The sequence below is a fragment of the Anopheles marshallii genome, chromosome 3 (genome assembly GCF_943734725.1).
Source record: "Anopheles marshallii chromosome 3, idAnoMarsDA_429_01, whole genome shotgun sequence".
Classification (NCBI taxonomy): Eukaryota; Metazoa; Arthropoda; class Insecta; order Diptera; family Culicidae; genus Anopheles; species Anopheles marshallii.
In genome coordinates, this window is record NC_071327.1 from 7,422,892 (window position 1) to 7,441,642 (window position 18,751).

The 18,751-nt window shown below is 42.7% G+C and overlaps 1 protein-coding gene across 1 annotated transcript in view; it reads right to left on the reverse strand.

Annotated features, from left to right (window-relative positions):
- LOC128716353 (mucin-5AC) overlaps window positions 1-18,751 on the reverse strand; it is a 142,962-nt gene that overhangs the window by 31,375 nt on the left and 92,836 nt on the right. The window contains exons 5-7 of the mRNA XM_053811272.1: window positions 10,234-10,426; window positions 5,557-5,749; window positions 1,270-1,892 (exon numbers count right to left, since the gene is read on the reverse strand). Coding sequence (XP_053667247.1) covers window positions 1,270-1,892; window positions 5,557-5,749; window positions 10,234-10,426 — 1,009 coding nt within the window. The remainder of the gene's footprint in view (window positions 1-1,269; window positions 1,893-5,556; window positions 5,750-10,233; window positions 10,427-18,751) is intronic.

The window sequence follows — 18,751 nt, forward strand, 5'->3', positions numbered from 1 at the left end:
GAAACGTGGCCTCATATTTCACATCCCGTCGGTTTTATAAATAGAGATGAAAAGTGTGATAAAACCATAGTGCGGGATGGCGTTGCAAGGGAGGATAGATGGAAAAATGGATCCTTAGCACGAAGCGAACATCATGAAGCTGATGGTTTGATGCGCGTGTTTATAGTGGCAGCACAAGTAGTTCGGTGCTTCGAGGTCTCCCAGGGGCTACCGGGTTTTTTCTTGTGGTCGGTCATTTTCGCTTGTTAAAAACGACATATGAGAGCAAGGAAAATAGGCCCAGTGGGGATAGATGGAGGATGGGTTCTTATGAGACATGAGATACTTTTCGTAATTGAAATTGCCTTTTTTTTGATAAATAGCGCACGTGCCAGGACGGTGTTTTTGAAGGTCGTGCTGAGAAAGCTGTTGGAGGGCGTGCAGGTTGGACGAACCGAGTGCCTTAAGATGAAATGTGTTTAAACTGTTGTAAAATGTTAGTAATGTTATGGTAAATTCGAAACAAATTTAACTATCACAAAAAGCATACATTACTTGTTATAATAAAAGGCAAATTACATTTCATTTTGTTTGAAAAAGTTCAACAAGGGCTGCAACAAGTGAGAGTTACAGAGGAGTTTAAGCTGAAAAATATAATCATTTACTTCCTATAAAATCTTGACAACTTTTGGGTGAAATATTTACACTCGAAATCTTTTGCTACCAGAGATTAATCAAATAAACAAACAATCGGTATGATAACAATCAACAAAATACAACCATACAACCATCAAATTAATCAGACAGCATACACACACTGAATGTACAAAAGAACGTTCAGCACGATACAAAGAATCATGATAATTATGATTAGAAGTGGGTCGAGCTTGTTTTCCCTTTTTCCGGGGTTGTAAAATTCGACACGCAACAGTAAAACGCAACAGTGTGCTGGCGCGCGCTGGCACGTACAAAAAACGTGTTCCCTATTGCCATTATAATCCTTTCCGTAAGGATACTTTTTCAACCAAAAAAAAAAAGGTCTGTACTAAAACGGGGTTAGCATGTAGATTATCGAAATCGGTTCCGTTAACACGCCTCATTAAGTGCCGATGGAAAGGTCTGCGTACCCCGGAACTCAATTTCGTTGGTCTCCGAATTATTGGGTTGTAGGCGGTGTGTATGTATATTTACGATGCTGTGAAGTAATAATTGTTGTCCCTAACAAGGAGCCACAGCTTCCAGTCGGTGAGGCAGAATTAAAGTGGATATTATTTACGTCCGTTTGCTTACCTTCGAGCTAACCGCGGTAGAGCTTTTCGGTGTGATGATGAGAGGATCACCGAAGCTTGCCGGATCGTCAAGATTCACCTCCCAGGCAATGCTGTGCCGCTTCGAGGGTGTAACCGGTGCGGATAGGGACGGAGGTGGTGGTACGGTCGGTGGACCGGGAGGTGGTGGAAGTGAGGATTCTTCTAGCGAGTCATCGGAAAACCGCTCATCGTCACTGTCCGGCCGTCCGGCGGTTCTTGTGGGCAGCCCCGGAATGACACCCGGCCCGTGGGGATTACGATGGCCACGGGTCGCTCCATGATGCAAATGGTGTTGAGCGACTGAGGAGGAAGATGGCGGAGGACCGGTCGCGTTTTGGTGAAATATTCGGCTTAACAGCGAGGTGACGGGTGTACCACCTTGCAGCGGTTGCAGGTGACCGTGGGTGGGCGATAGGGACGATTCGTTGTACTCGGACTCGTTGTTTTCCGGCGAGGAGTTTTCCTGCGATGTGGAGGTGGAGTTATCCGACGTTGGAAACCGGTGGCGTTCTATCGAACCGGACAGGGTACGTGGAGGCATGCGACGTGTCGGTGACGCCCGGCCAGGATAGATTGTTACGGGGTGCTCGTTAAGAATTGGTTCTGTGAAGAAAAGGAGGCAAATAAGATTGTCAAATATTAGCTATCGACCTATTTCAACTTGCAAATCTTTTCCATCCATTGCTATGTTAAATGTAATTCTGATAGATGTAAGATGTAAAAGAAGTTGTAGCGCATTCCCAATAAATCAAACAGTTCCCCAAAACTTCCCGAAGAAAACCTACCAATGCGTGTCTTCTCAGACGGCTAAGATTTCATTGTAAGTGATTCTTTGCCAAACCCCCGAAATGAGTCTTTATTTGTCAGTTGCCCGGATTTGATGTTATGAAGTTTGATGTACGAGGCGCCAAACCGACAATAGCTCAGTTATTTCCGAACGCATTAATCATGCTTACACCCTTATCACTCTAAAGCCCTCAACAGCCGCCACGGTTCCGTTGCGCTCCGTACCCTGCTTGCCTACGCACGAATTGGAAAGGCTTCTCAGGGTGTCAAATATCACATCGGAGGGTACTCGGCACTGCTGGCGTGTGGAAACGCATAAATGCTTCTTTGATTTTCAACCACCGTGCGATCATGCTCGTCGTAAAACTTTATTAGCAGTCAGTAAATCAGCATAGACGCACCCAAGCACAGTGCAAGAGGGGGGGTTAAGAGGGAGATTTTGCTGGTTTGAGGTTACATCCACCAATATCCCGAGAAAGGATTTACAATCGGTTGGAAGCGAGTGTCATAAAGGGGATACAGACTAGCAGGAAAGGGAGTACAACTCTAGACGAACTCTTGGTTGCGGTAGCGCAGTAATGGACACCCCTGCTTTAAGGTTGTTGGGACAAAGTACATCCATGGACGGGTTGTCTGGTTAATTTAGCTACATAAATGCATTTCCGCTTTGCGTGTTATTTAAAAAAAAAAAAACCGTGTTATATCCGTTACATGTCTGTTGACCTGTTTCGGAAGCGTTTACAATGCTAGATTATATCGCAGGTGTGTTTTATATGCAGCACCTGGCACGTCTCTGATTACTTCAAGCTATTCCATTACTGCTTGGATTGTTTAGCATTGTACTGCAGATTTATGGTATTGATAATAACGTTGTGATCTTGGGTCGAATGTGATCAGTAACTTTATTACCTGTTTGAAGGAACCAGGTAGGTTTAAAATGGAAAAAATAGAAGTCATTTGTTGTTTTGGTTCATTGTAAAAACTATTCCGAAAAGGCCTGATGTTGTACAATACTTGAATTCATTGATCATTGCTCGTTTACGCAGAGATTAAATTCAAATTTAATAGATAAACATAAAGCAGGACGTACGGAAAGATCAATGCCTGAACGTTAAAAAAAACACACACAATAATTGTATAATTACATCAAGCAAGATTCAGTAATAAATTAGCTTTTCAAAGCAAATAAGTTGGAACTGCTATGAATGCAGCATCAAGAAGTAATCGTCGATTTGATTAATGTCGGTCCAGCCGGTAAATATACAGCGCCAACGTAGAATGAAATGGAAAAAGAGCTTAATAGTTCAATCAATGTGCCCCAGCAATTGCGAATCAAATGGATGATTAAACGATGATTTCGTTCACTTCGTCTTATCATCTAGGGAATCCCCGACGCGCTTCAACAGTGCCGGAGGATAGGAAATGCTAAAAAAAGAAAACAATCCCCCTGAGCTACAACCACAGACAACGTCGAGCACGACGCTTGTGTTCGACTGTGCAACCGCGCAGTGTCGTATCGATCGTTACGAAGACAGGTTGATTTTGATTGGTTCGCCCTGTTTCTTCACGATGGCTGGAAGCGGTTGTGAAAGTGGGAAATATTTTCTAGTTCGCGTCATTGGTGTACTTTTAATTGGCCATGTCTTCAGTAGCCCTTTACCTCAGCAGGACGGATTAAGTGAAGAGTGGGAAAGCATTAATGGTATGCGGGTGCAGCTCCGAACTCCGAACACGCTTGTGTCGCCATGCAAACGAGTGTATCTTATTAGTACGTTGAACTGTTGCAGAGATCGACCAAGCTGTTGTACCGGTCATCGAAGAAACCAACGAACCAACTGAGCGAACTACGACTACGACAGAACGAACGATCACCAGCAGCAGTACTACGACGGAACAATTGATCACTACCAGCAGTACTACGACGGAGTATCCTTTCAACGCAATAGCAGCGTTATACTCGTTGCCTCGGGATACGATGAAAACAATACAATACGCGTCCGGTGTACACAAGTTCACCGTTGGTCACAATGAAAACGAGGAGGAGCGTACAATCGAGGAGTACAAATACCATTTCGAAAGGGTTGAAAAGGGTTTTCCACACGTGAGTAACTGCATGATTCGTGGATGCGTCTTCAATCACTAAAGCCATAACGTTAATGCGTAAACTTGGTTATTTTCAGACGACTAAACGTGGCTTTTCTCCGCCTCCAAATAACTATTAAGTGTTTAAAATTCTGAAAACCGAAACATGGTTTACGAAAACATGGTTAAAAAGGAATAAAATATAGAATTTAAATAATCTGGGCACAGGCGAGTAATCAGAGCATTCGGTCAGTGTATGAACGGGCGATTAATGATGTCTAAAGGTTATCATCTATCAACTGTACCACTTGCGTTTGTGTGCCAATGCTTAAAGTGGCATTGAAACAGATCTGCTTTGAAATATGTTCAACTAAACCTTATTAAATGCACTGACCCTCTTAGCGTGGATTAACAGTACTACAATATTTGCAATAAAATTTTCACAATTTAGCAACATCACAACCAATTACGTCTTTGATAGATAAAAAAGAATAGCTTCCAATCTAAATTTGGTACCGGCATCAGGCTTAAGATAATTACGACAACAACTCACGCAACATTAGCGTCAGCCCGCTGCGTGCCCGTAGGCCATCTCATTTATCTTTGTTGCCGTACCGGCCATGCATCTACGGTTAGTTTCCCATCGATTATTTGTTTCTGCACGGACACGAGCGGTTCTTGCTCTTTCCATTTTCCCGTGGTGCACATAATTTCATCCTTCCGTGAAAGTGCACCGTGGAGAGTTGAGGCAAATGTCAATCCACCGTACCCAACATCCCACTTACGGGACGGGAAGAAACTTGCCAACTGAAACCGGTTGGAAAAGCTTCGTGTGAAGTAAAAACACCAAATATAAATATGCTCGCCAAATGATTGTTTTTGTTGTTCTGTGTTATGCTCGAAAGCAATTTCTAGAACGCAATGGCGTTGGCAATGGTAGAGTTCCACTGTATTCTCCACCCACCTGGGGGAATTTCAGCAACCGAGAAGAACGGCTTAATACGGAACGAAACGAAACAAAAAAAAAAAGGATAAAGCACCCAGCAACCCAGTGATGGCTACTGATATGAAAATTTAATTTTTCAACCACAAACGCTATTAAGTGTGGATAACGTTGCATTGGTGTGTATTGCCTTGGTTTCAGGGGAATTTTAACTGGCGGGTTATTAACTGAAGTATTCATAATTGGGCTAATTATGGCGCAAATGTTATTACGAAAAGAGGTATTTCGTTGATGTTTCGTTGGGAAAAATGAATTTGGTACGTTGCAACATGAAAAACGCAACACAAAAATTAATTTTGAAATAAAAAAAATGGTTATAATTTTCCTACTTTAGTTAAATAATATACATAACAACAAACTGCTGTAGATGAATCGAATACAATAAGCTTAACTTACCAGGCAATCGGGCCATCCCACGTAGAACCGCATCGTGCACGGCACTGATACCGATACCGAGCTTGTTCCGGCCACCGTCGAGACTTCCGCCAGCGGTATCGTTTGATCCGGACAAATCCTGCAACTTGGGTGGACTCGAACATGGAAGACTTGCGTAACGCTGGGGCATCGCATTCGGCGGGCGCGTCTTTGGCTGAAGGTGAAAAAACACAAACGGTAATGTGATTATTAGACAAAAAACAATGGAGGAACGACATAAAATTATGAAGAATAATGCATGGGTGGCGAAAATTGGGAATGAAAGATTCAGCTAAATTTAGCATTGTTAGTAAAGATTAAGTTACGAGAAGATGTTTAATGACAACCACTAGCTGATATTAACCCATTAACTCATGTTTTTGACAGCTGTCAGTTTGGTGTACTATATTTATTTCAAAGATCGGATATTGTTTGATGGGAAAACGTGCTAAATATTTATCTTTTCCATGTTTTCGTATTTACTGTATGAAAAAGCAAATGTAGCAAATATGTATCTGTTTGTATTTGCCGTACATTACATTACCGTATTGCTTACAATGATTGGTAACTTAATCTAGGATACAAATTCACGTTGGTTGGGATACATTTCCTTCCGCAAACCGTGAAAGGAAAAACCTTATTCCGAGTAAGAGCATCACATAGTCTAAACCCTTTCTACTATTCTTTTGTGGCCATCTACTACTAAACGTCGTTAACTTTAAGATTTTATATTTAATTTTAATGAAAATGTACGCAAAAGGTATTCGTAATGAAATTTAATTTTAGCATCTCGATTCCTTTGTGAAGAACACTCAAAGAGTATAAAACCGTTCTGCAAACGAAGAAAATGATCAGTAAATTAATTTCTTTTCTTTGTAAAATGTCATTAAAAATCAGTTGAATACTCCACGATTATCGAGGTTGTCACTATTCAATCAATGTAATAAAAAAAAGAAGAAATTTAACGGCAGCTTAATCAGGTAAAACGAATCAATCTCGCAGCAATCGATAATAACGAGTGGCGCTGCAAACAAATTGATAAGAAGTGATTTTAAAACATATTTGCATCCACTACGCCAAACGAAACCGAAGGACGGAGAATGCTCTGATGGGAATTTGTCTGTTTACAGTGGACGGATGGCAGCAAACTATTCAAACATCACAGGGAAAAAGGATAATCATTTCCTGCGAATTCATTTGCCTGTGAATAACGGTTACGAAATAGGAAGGAGCGTTGATAAATAATGCCAAGCATCTAGGTAAGGATGTTGCCAAAAGAATGGGGTTGATAGGGGAGAAAAAATGCCAACATCGAACCTTGCCTTTGCCTCTCCGCTGAAAGGGAAAGTAAGGAGGGCGCCAAAGACAGTCCCTCTTATTACTCGATAATAGGGTTGATATCCATCTCAAAACTGGTTCCCCGTGTTTCTATGCTGCACGTGGCACATAAAAGCGCATCAGCTTTTCCCTTCCATTTATTAGCACGCTAGAATGGAGAAAGTAAACAGAAGCTGTCTATTCCGAATTCCGTAAATATGGCGGTCGTTTGTGATAGCAGAAACGGGAGAGGGGGAGGGGAGGAGACCTTCTTGTTGGTGCTTTCTTATCAACGAAAAATAAGCGAATGTTTATTGAAAGAATTTTGTCTGTGGCATAAAATCTTGGTAACTATCATTTGTTTTATCCGTTTCATTTGACGTGCCAGGACGTGGGGACGGATCGTGCCATGCTTTGGACAAGCGAATAGTTGTACCAAGCGCTGAAGGAAAGGAAATTTATTTAACATTTCGCTTCCTTGTCGAAGCATCTTTTCATGGGTGCTATTCCGATTACGGTCAGATTTTTGCCTTCATGGTGTGCTCGTCCAGCAGCAACCTACCGAAAACGGGCTGGGATTTTGCTGGAAGAAATTACACTTTTATGTGATTTATGCTTCCGTCTGCAACGTTTTCATTGCTCTCTCCGCAACCCTCCATTGTTTGTATGCTCTGCTCTGCGCAGCATACAGATAGCAATATAGTTAGATGAAGCACACGGCCCGCACAGTTAGACATCGCGTGGGTATGCTGAACTAGCAAAGGGAGATCTAGAAAGAGAAGGGAAAAAACGGAACGACCATTTCTTCCGGAAGTCCGAACTTGTACGAAGAGGCAGCAAGAAAAAAAAAGGAAACCAACAAGGACATTCCCTCGCAATCGCCGCAAATCTTTCTCTGCCGCGTTTTTTTTTCGGAACTGAAAGGGAGGAAGAAAACTATTCCCCCGTTCCATTCCGGGATCCGGGATCCACTCCCGTACCGTAGACACGCTACATTCCCCGTTTATGTTTGCGAGAGAATATCAAATGTTTCACTAAACAGTGGCCGTAACGCGAAGATGGTTTTGTTGATGGTACTTAAGCTAAACTATCTTTTCCTTCCACCGTTTCCCAAGAAGTAGACGGAGACGGTCAAGTGAGGGGGAAAAATGGCTACACGGGGAGCAAGATCCCGGCAGCGCACATTCGTGCGACGGAGCTGTGGAGCTATTTTTTAAGCAAACACAGCAAAATTGCGGTGTGCGAGCTGGGTGCAATTTTAAATTTACTCAAATTTATTAGAATCATTCACCGAAAGATAATATTTGTCGCCGTTGCAGTTGCCACGATTTGGTCGTAATTTTAGAAGCAGTTTTTTTATCTATTTTGAAAATTGGATTGTTGTTTTCCAGCGTTGAGTTTGTGGGAGTAGATAGCATTTATATTTGTTTACAAGTAGTTATGGGGTGAACAATTTATCGCATGGCATTGTGAGAATGGTTTTACTATAACAATATAAATGATATTGTTTAATATTATTTAATAAAATATTCAAGTAATTGTGACTTGAATTTTCTGAATATATGATAATTACTGTCTCACATCTATTTAAAGCAAGCGAATTTGAATTGGTTGGTGAATTATTTTACCAATCGCGCACACAGAACGCACACACCATATTTCTCATTACAAGACAAATGCTTAGCTGGAGCGTAATTTCTATCGCCATGCATTCATGGTGCGAATGGAAGGAAAATATGGTTCTGTCTAGGAAAAAAAAGATAATTTATTCAGGGGCACATGCAACATATATATGCCATTTGCGAGCCGTGTGACACAGGAGAAAGCCAACCACACGAGGGCTAGGTCAATAGTCGATTGGTCGAACAGTCAGACCATACGAAGAAGGCCACAGCTCCGTGGCACCACATCATCATACTGCCGCTGATACGGTTAAACCATCATCAGTCGGCATTGGAACGTGTCCGGGACCCGAAAAGAATATCAATAATTCACAACAGTTGTATGAGCAACCGGGCGTCTCCATTTCCGCATAGCGAAAAGAGGGAAGGATAAACAGAGGTCTGTGTTGTTCGAAAGGGAAACTAGAAACCAAAACCACAACGTTTTGTGCTCGCATTCCAGAAATAGGAAGAGAAGTAAATGGAATCCAAAAAAAGTATCTGTGACGCCACATCAATCTGCTTGTGGTTGGCTTTTTCCCATCTATACGATCCTTAGCCTACTGGGTCTTCATGTATCCTTTTTTGCTTCCTGCACCACTTTCTGGTCATTCATCTGATTGCTTCCTCACTCGCTCCAAATGCAAACTAAGCAATACAGGTGAAAGTTGTTTGCAAATAACATTCGCTTATCCAAAAATAGTAGTGCTTTCATGGGTCTGCCGAAAAATGAACAAATTTGTGAGTAAGTCCATAGATCGTAAGCATGAACTGACCGAGGCAGTTGATTGAAAGTGACATACGGTTCACACCTTCGGTAGCAAACAGGTAGGTGGAGAGAAAAAAAACACACAAACATCCAGCACTGGAGGTGTTAATCCATTTCCAAGGACGAACTCGGCAGCTGGACGTCGCTGGAGAAAAAGGTGAGTTCAAAGCGGCGAAAGGATCATGCATGACGAAATAAAATATAAATGCTGCGTGCTATATATATGAACAATATGTGTGTGTGTGTGTTTTTTGTTGAGGCGTTTACTGATACGCTATCGGAAACATGGATATGATCCGAGAGTGTGAGAAAGAAATACGAACGAATGAATCTTAGTGTATATTTTTAAACGTCCTGTTGGGTCGTGGTCATAGTTGATTAGAGATTAGGAGAGGACATTAATTTATTTGGAGATTGAAACTGTACCTTTCATGAAGGCTTTTATGATATTTTTAAAGCTATTAAAATATATTTAAGGTCGTCAAACGGGAGATTCATGAATAGCTCCATAGAAATAGCCTAAACAATAAAATTGAGGACTTTGTTACACTCCCAAAATGTGATTTTGTTTAATGATTTTATAGTGTTTTCAACGCCTAAAAGTATGCAACAAATGTTTTAGAAGCGATAGCGGCAGCAGCTATAAAAAATTTTTAATAATTGCATACTTCTACGCTTTCGTGCTTTGTGAGTGTTTGGGAACAAATACTACATACAAGACAAATTAGAAACTGCAGAAAAGAAGTGAAATTATTTTAATGCAATACATAGAGCTCCCATACTTTTTTGCATAAGTTATTGTGCTGATGCATGATTGTTATATACAATTCCTAATATTAAAGGCGTAAATTGCAAACACTTTTCGTTTAAATAATATTAAGATAAAATAATTCTTCTTCTAACTGCACTTACCAGTGTTGTTTGTGTTGGACTTTTCGTCGTGATGATGGTTTCGTCGTGCGAGGACGGTTTGTTGTCACCGGAAGTGTCACTGTCGCCGATGCTGATCGCGTCCGAGGTGCGAATCGATTGATTCTTGCTGCGCCACTCCGCTTGACCATTCTCTGCCGCTAGTCGCCGTTTCGGCGATGTGTTGGGGGAAATTCTGGAAATGAAAAAAAAAAGAAAACCCATAATGGAAAAGCGATAAAGAAAATGGCAACTAAGAAAATGGAGTCGAGTAGAGACTTTCGGTAATCGAATTGTGAAAGTTGTCTGTTTTTTTTGTGTTATTCGGCTAGCTTCCGAGATGAAAGAAGTGTTTCATCAGCACCCGGAAGTGGTTGCACCGGGTGCTTTCGTGTGTGTTGGGTGAGTTTAGCTGTTTTTTGCTTATAAAATGCAATTACTATGGTAGGACATCTTGCTCTCTTTTCCTCATTCTGTCTTGCATGCTGTCAGACGACAGACACATAATAACTCAGACTTCAGACAATCACGGAACAGAAGATAAAGGGTACGCGTCACCCTAGAGCCAGATAAATCAGAACGTCTCGATCTACTCCCGTAGCATGCACTACTGCCAACGTTCGGTGTGGTTGGATCTGTAGGTATGCATTTTCGTTCCGTGTTGCTTGCCCCTGGTACGTACCACAAATAAGGATCGTGGGAAAAGTTTTTCCCTTCGAAAGTGTTGTTCATTTTCTTTGTCGTCTGGTCGATGGCGTATACATCGTCGTCGCGAAAAACGCGAAAGCGAAACCGAACCCGAGACGGCAAACTGGTCACAGACCCGGCACAATATCTGCGGTGTCTGGAATGGTGCAGACACGTGGCGCGACATTGCACTTTTCCGACCTTCGACAATGGAGCGGATGCACATGGAGAGATAAATGGTTCATTGGTGTGTTTGGGTGTGTGTGTGTGTTTGTCTTGCGAGAGCAATCCACTTTCCGTTCTTACCATAAATCGGTCTCAAGAGGGTATATTTTTCGCAATGGAATAGTAGTAGTTAGGTGGAAAGGATTTTCTTCCTCTATTTTGCTCAGTGATTAAAAGGTACCGATAAGAGAAGCTGACGTTGCGTGGAGTTGAATTGAAAAACAGAGAATATAAAACGAAGCTGATGTCTGTTTGGCAGTTTATTACGAAGAGCAAAGTGAGAAAGTATGGCGGTGGGGAAAAATGCAAGCTGGTACATGATTTACGGTTGAAGGTGTTGTGAAAACTTGTTGCCTTTCTTTCACCAACAGCACGTCACTATAGATCAATATAGAACAATAATAAAAAAGAGTTCGAGATGTAAAAGAATCGTGATGGGATTCCATGGCCCTACCTTGAAGCATTTAGTAAAGATGCTTAAAGCAATGCACATTCGAGAAAAGGGTAGAATTAAATATTTTTTGTCTGACATGTCTTGACATCTTGAACTTTCACGAAGCACTTCATTACTACCCTGCTTGGAACAGTATCGACGCCATAGACACCTGATTTCTCGTTTTTTCTGTACTTTTTAAGTCGTTTTCACATCAAACAAACTTCAAACTCATTCGCTCCCTACAGTACGCGCATTTGATAACAATGAAATTGTCGCAACTGGAATTTTTTTTGTGGTTGGTGTTCGAATCGAAATAAGCACAAAAACAGATCTGCAGCACCTTTCGAGGCTACCTGTGTCGTTTGGGAATGGCTGCTGGTTGCATATTCGCCGAACGAAAAAAAACAACACCTGCCGCAAGCTCTCGTGTGCAGATGCACTTCATGAAAGGAGAGTTTTCCAGCCGAGTCACATGTCCCATCAAAGTTTCCTTAACAAAGTTGTCGTACTTTTTTTGCGAGCTTGCCACGATAGCATAAGGGTTGACGCTGCGCAGGTTAAATTGGTTGCAAAACGGATTTTTGAGCACGACAATCCTAGCGCGGAAGAATCTCAGTAGTTTGAGCGTGGTATGCAAACTTTTTTCTAGAGGAAAAAAAACGGAAACCAGCACAAATTCTTGCCAAATCTTGTTGTCCGCTGTAGGAAGTGGATCGTTTTTTTTTTGGCATCGTTGAGATAAAGTTTCAGATGGAGCTTTTTTTCTGAGTAAATCAGTGCCAGTGGCAGTGTAAAAAGGATTTGTAATCGGATGTTATCCTAGAAGCGAACATTCAAACTCTGTAAAAAGATCTACAAATTGATGTGTGTCGCTTCGATGAAAAGTTAGTGCGGGATTAGTTACTTCTATGGAAGACTTTGAATAACATTTCTAAAAACAAGACTATTAAAACGTTAAAAAGCACCCATCAAGTGACCTTAAACGTACACATTGAGCAAGAGTCATGTTTTGTCGTCTGATTTGATAAATTTAATATAAATTTGCAATGTTGATTTTGCCACAATCCACGATCTATCAAACTTCGCTTTGCAGAAATAATGCCTACCAATAATCCTGCCACACTTTAGCTAATGGCACCTCAATTGATCCTTTGAACGTTCTTTCACCTGTCCGATCAATCAATCAGAAATAAAGCTCCGCTTGTACTTTAACTTGATCCCATCGAGCCGGAGGTTGTTAGGTTGATGGGCTAATTAACTTCCGAACAGTATTTTTAAAAACAACACCATCCGGAGGGATAAACGGTAGCGATCGAAACTTTTCCCCTTTAAAATTCAGGCTAAGCTACGGAAGTAAGACAACAAACTTACCAAGTACAGTGAATCGAAAGCTCGCTTTGTTACGGAACTTGGCTGTGAGTAGCCAAAAAACAAAAATCAATCAAACACGCGAACGGAAACTTTATCCCGAAGCTGTCAGGTTAAAGTGCTCTGGATGTTAAACCGGTTGCATTTATTTTCCATTCCAGCACACTTAGGGGGTTCGTATAAATCAGCCCAACCATCAGTACTGTGGAATCCGGGCTGCTTGGTGTGATGGTGCAAGTTTCTGGCCAAAAAGCTACTGCCCAACTTGGCACAGTTCACAAGCAAACTTATCCGAACACGACCGTCCAAGCAAAGAAGTCTCAGCGATAGAAACCAAACACAATTATCGATAAACTCGGTAATAATCCCGCTTTACCTCCAAGTGTTCAGTGGGCGTAAAAAAGGCCAACGCCAGGTACCGAGAGCAGGACGAGACTCGAAAGCGCCCAAGGATTAAGCGCTTGAGGTAAAGCGCACACCCACGACGCGCGTGAGGCCGTGGGAGGGTTTGTGATATTATTTTCCTACTAACCGAGAGCGAAAGAAGAATTTTCCTGCCGCGTTCCTCAGAACCCTGCCACGTTTGGCACGGGAAGCGACGGGCAAGCTCTCTTTTACCGTGCCAAACGCCTGCCGGCGGCAAAAGTGGATTAAAGTGCGAAACGGTACGGGCGGCAGTGAAGCGGATACGGAAGCGATTTGGTATTGTGTCTGTGCATATTTTCCAACCGAACCAACCGGTGGCTTCGGTAGGCTGTTGGCTGCTTTCTTCAGACCCCCACCCGCCGAACGCCGGAAAAGCGGAAAAGTTCAACAACCGGTCCCGGGGTGGTTCGCTGTGTTAGTGCGCACACTGTTGCTGCCGCGTAACTGCTTGCTGCATTTTATCCTCGAGTGGTTGCACTCGGATTAAGGTTGCATTTTTAATCCATTCAAGATGGAGGCAGCCATGGTGGTGGAGGAGAAGAAACGTGCGCGGAAGGGAGTCTTTTGGGTCGTGATATTTCTTTCGTGTTTTGTGTAGCCCCCTTCTAGCCCCCAACTAGCTGTCACAAGAATAGGGCGCCACGGAGTGACTGTTGATTTGCAACCGAGCTGTTTGCATGTAGAGGGTTGCGAACCCGGTTGTGGGGTGTGGATTGAGAGGGTTGCCGTTCCCGAGTACAATGGAGTGAGTCGGAAATGAAAATTGGATCCATGTTTCGTACCCGTGTTACAAGGGGTGACATGTGTGCTGGCAGATGTTTTGTGGCGGTGAAACACGCTTCTAGTATGGAAGGGAGCTTTCATAGAGCTTTAATAACATCCTCAGACAACAATAGATGCTCGTACAACTACTTATAAATCAATTTGTATTATTTTTTATAAAATGTCCTATTAAAATGCGATGCTATTATCAACTTGCTCGTAAAATATAATATGCCTCCTGGATGTATCCCCGGTAGAGTAGCGCTACCAAAAGAAAAATCCGTCTAGCGATAGGCCTACGATCGAGGCAACGTTCTGACACCGCGAATAGTTGGAACGTTAAATCAAATATTTAATGTATCTGCTGCACGATGATGGCAGCACGGTGGCGAAACTGTCAAGTCAGCCGACGGCTAAAGAACATACACATACAAACACTGACATACGGTGGTGCCACAGCCACCGACGCGACATAGCACACGAGCAAGTGGCAGCCAAAGCCTAAAGCACCAGACAGCCTATTTTCGCTGATTTCACCTCTTCGGTAGCATCCCCTGGTTTTACAACCCCTAGACATGGCACACATTGCACTAGACTGGATGGCGAGTGAGGCAAATGCCTTATGTATGAGCACGTTCAGGTGGCCCGATGTACGACAGACGGATGTCCTCGTGACTTCGATATTAGCATTGGATTAGCGGGCGTGGTACGGTCGAGCAACATCGAAGTCAAATCAGATCCGGTCGTTCGTAGCGAAGCAGGGTGAGCGCGATCGAATGTGGAATGTTTTTTTTTTATTAGCGCGATATGTGACAGATTTTTCTTCACTCTTCTGAGCTGGTAGGATGCCTTCGGGACTATTGGATTCTGTGGTCTGATAAGGTTATCTTCATGTAGACAAGGCACTCAGCACCGAACGCACCACGAAAAATCCCGGAAAAATAACTTTTTATATGTCCTACAAAATAATTTTCTCCAGCTAACTTCTATAATGTGATAGTTTGGGAATGAATCTTAAAAAAAAGTTTATTCTTAAAGCTAAAATATGGGCATGGTTTGTCCTCTACTGTACACACTGTACTGCTCACGGGTGTATTAACCCCCATAACCGTAGTAATGTATATGGAATTTGTACAGCACCGCTTCAATATTGAACCGTTTGTGCATCGTTTCACATCGGTTGCCAGCTGCCACGGTTTCGAAGTAATTTCCGATCGTCAGAATTTGATGAGTCTGAGCTGATCTGATCAATTGTACCATTTTCCACTTTAGCACTCCATGACGGAGTGCCTCCCTTCCCTCTCCCCGTCATTCCTGCCAACCATTTGCCGAACCCAATCATTCTCTCCATTATCCTACCGATCGATCCAGCAAACCGATTGGAGCATCCTGGGAGGAAAATTATTAGCCAGCGTGGCATTAAACTGCCATTAGTATTGTCTGATGGAATCAGATTCGCGAAGGTGGTGTCTCGGGTTGGTTGGTGGTGGTGATTAATCTCCCCATGATTGCAGGATAAACCCCGAAGTTCAACGAATCCGTCTTTGCTACCGTGAAACCCCCGTTACGATGCGGATGCCATATATTCTTGTTAGCTTTGAGCGCGCACTCGCTTCCGGAACCGGGTCCCGATAGACAAGTTCCCGTCCCGTGTAGTTGTGTAGCGGTGTGCACGTATTCGGCTAGAATCATCTGGATTTCTAGTGGGCAATACCGGGTCGAGTTGGTTATTTTGAATTATTTAAGCCCCCAAAGGCACATGTGGCTTATGGCCGAATCTTCAAACCGAATGCCGCACAAAGCCTTCTGCCAGTAACCGGACTGGTCAGTTTGGACAACACGAAACCATGTAAAAGGGAAGGCCAACTTCCGGAGAATACACTATTCGGAGGCCCGGTGAATAACGACGTCGTTGAACGATAGTGTGCGCGATTAAATATTAAAGCAAGGTAAAAAGACCACTGCAGGTGTTGCAGGGTATACCTGTGTGGGATTCTATCGCCGGGCACGAGGATGTCCTTCAAATTGTCGTATTCCGCACTTTCTTCATGCTTAATCGAGCTCGGATTCGGAACGATCGATGCTTGCGGTTTGGGTATTGGGGTTTGTTTGGTCTAAAAATTCAATTTACGGCATGTTGCATCTCATCGGCACACGAGTCAATAAATACATCACATTCGGATGTGCGGTACGGCACTGCGGTAAAATGGCGAAAGACCATGTTAATTGTTAGTACGAGAGCTTTTGGGCTGGAGCTGTGCTGCTAGCAAATTCCGCAGCTGTATGTAATTATTTTTCGATCATGATCGAATCTAGAAACGATTGTACCGGCTGTGTAAAGGAACGGATTTTGGTAAGTGTTATACAATTACCGACTGTGGTGATACTTAGATGGTAAAGTAGATATAATATACAAAGCATAATTTACGTTGAAATTGAAATTAAATTTAACTAAACCAAATAATTCACACAATAAATATCATCGGTTAATTAACGTAGGTTAAGCTTGCATATTTTTAAATGTTTCATCGGTTTAATGTGGTTTGATGCACTTGTGGCTAAGGATTTGAACGATAAAAACTATTGCAATCTAGAGGGATTAACATTTCAATCAGCTGTCCGTGGAAATTTACTTGCCAGCTCCCACAAAAACCACACCAAATCGAGCTGTCAGTTGAACATGACAAGTGACGCTACTGGAGTAGATAGTGAAGAAAAAACAGCGCACGAAATGGTTCGCCAATATACGATCCTAGTGCACCTTGATTGTGTGATCTTAAAATAAATAATCAAACAGAATGCAATAGCTGAAGCCACGGGTCAGATCAGAACCATCACCATACTCGTCGGAATCATTTTAATCGAATTTTGCGGTTATCAGAATTTCTCGGGCAAGCCTGCATGCATCATCTGCCGGTAGTTGGGAAAAATCGTTGCGTTGGTAACGAAAAAGGTCACACAGGAAAGGAAATTCTTCCTGCCGTTGTGTACGGGGCTATCCCTCACAGATTCACTATGAGAAGCTCTCCCGTTTACCAAGCACATGGACGAAATATTTCATCAGAATAGCGCTGGACCGTTGATAGCCATCATCGCCACTACCGACCGGTAAGGCTGGAATATCTGTGCAGCAAGTGGCGCATCATTGTGCCGTTGTTGCGGTGTGCCAGTTTTTGCTCCTGGAAACACACACAAACACAGGCATACGGATGCTGTTGTGTGCCAAAAGCGAGGCCACCGCTGGTAGATGACCTAATAACTCAATTTTCAATTTAACCAACCGATGATGATGGAACGGTATCCTGCGGTCATCGTCATCCTGTCGAGCTTTCGTACTGTCGTTTCTTACCCATCGGTCCATCCTCGTTGCGTCTTCCGAGCCCTTGACAGGGTATGAGCACTGATGTGCCTTTTTGGTCCCGGTGTTCCGGGAGTTGTACCGGGAAAGGATCGTTCGGTTTTAGCGCTGGTCGATTACCGTCAGTACTGTGCGAACGCCGCGTTCGATTCCGTCCGATTGCCCGTTTGGTTTTGGCACTGGTTTTTGGCATTGATTGAGCGATCTGGTATTGAGTGTATCGGTCAAAAATTGGGTCGCAAAGAAAATGAACTGCAGTGACCGATTGAACGGCACAATGCGTGGACTAGTCACGGTAGGAAAAACGCTGTTTGTAGGGAAAATTAGGTAAGGAAATGAAATATCATACTATTAAATTAGATGATGCGGTCCAGCGTCAAGCGAGACGAATATTTAATATAAGTTTAGGAAATATTGATTTTGTGTGTATTTCCGTTGGGAGGCCACCCCAACGATGATGGTGGCATGATGGTAGCTGTACCGGTCTTTACACGAATGGACCGGACCAATCCCCCGTACGCACGACTAATTAGCCAGCTACGGGTAAATAAAGTCACAGAAAAACAAAAAGTGCAGGACTAGACCTTTTGAATGTTGTGCCGATGAAGAAGATATTTTAAAACTAGGAAATCCATTCCAAATAAGGAAGGTTTAAGAAATGCGTAACATCGTGTCTCCCTGCTTAACGTGAAGGAAGAAACCCAAGAAAAGTTGTACAGTATTAATAAATAAAACTTTGTCTTTAATCGCATCCACAACTGGTAGAATTATTTAATTCCAACATGTTTGAAGCAATTTGTCATGTAGTTGTCACCGCTGGACGAAACTTCTTGTTCGTCCATCCTGAAACTGCTAGCTGTAGTAGAAATGGCAAACAAACGGCAAGGTGTGCCGGTGTTGCGAAAAAGTTTTAATTAAAAACAACACCACTGCTCAAACTATCCACGTAGTGTGGTGAAATTATGAATAAAAAAAAAAAAACAATATGAACACCAAAACATCACACCACATCGGGTAGCAAAAAGCTGGTGGAAAACTCGGACTGTAAAGAGACAAACGTCATCACTGCAAACATGCGCGTATTTGTTGTGCATGGGTATTACCTGAATAGTGAAGCGACGAGTTGAATTAAACTTTCTACTAGCTGCTACAGTTATGCTGCTGTAGGTATGTGTTTGAGCGTGCGTTAGTGGACATTCCGGTGAGGATAGCGTGGTAGAAGCGAAGCGAAGGAACGGATGTCGATTTAAGGTAGTTTG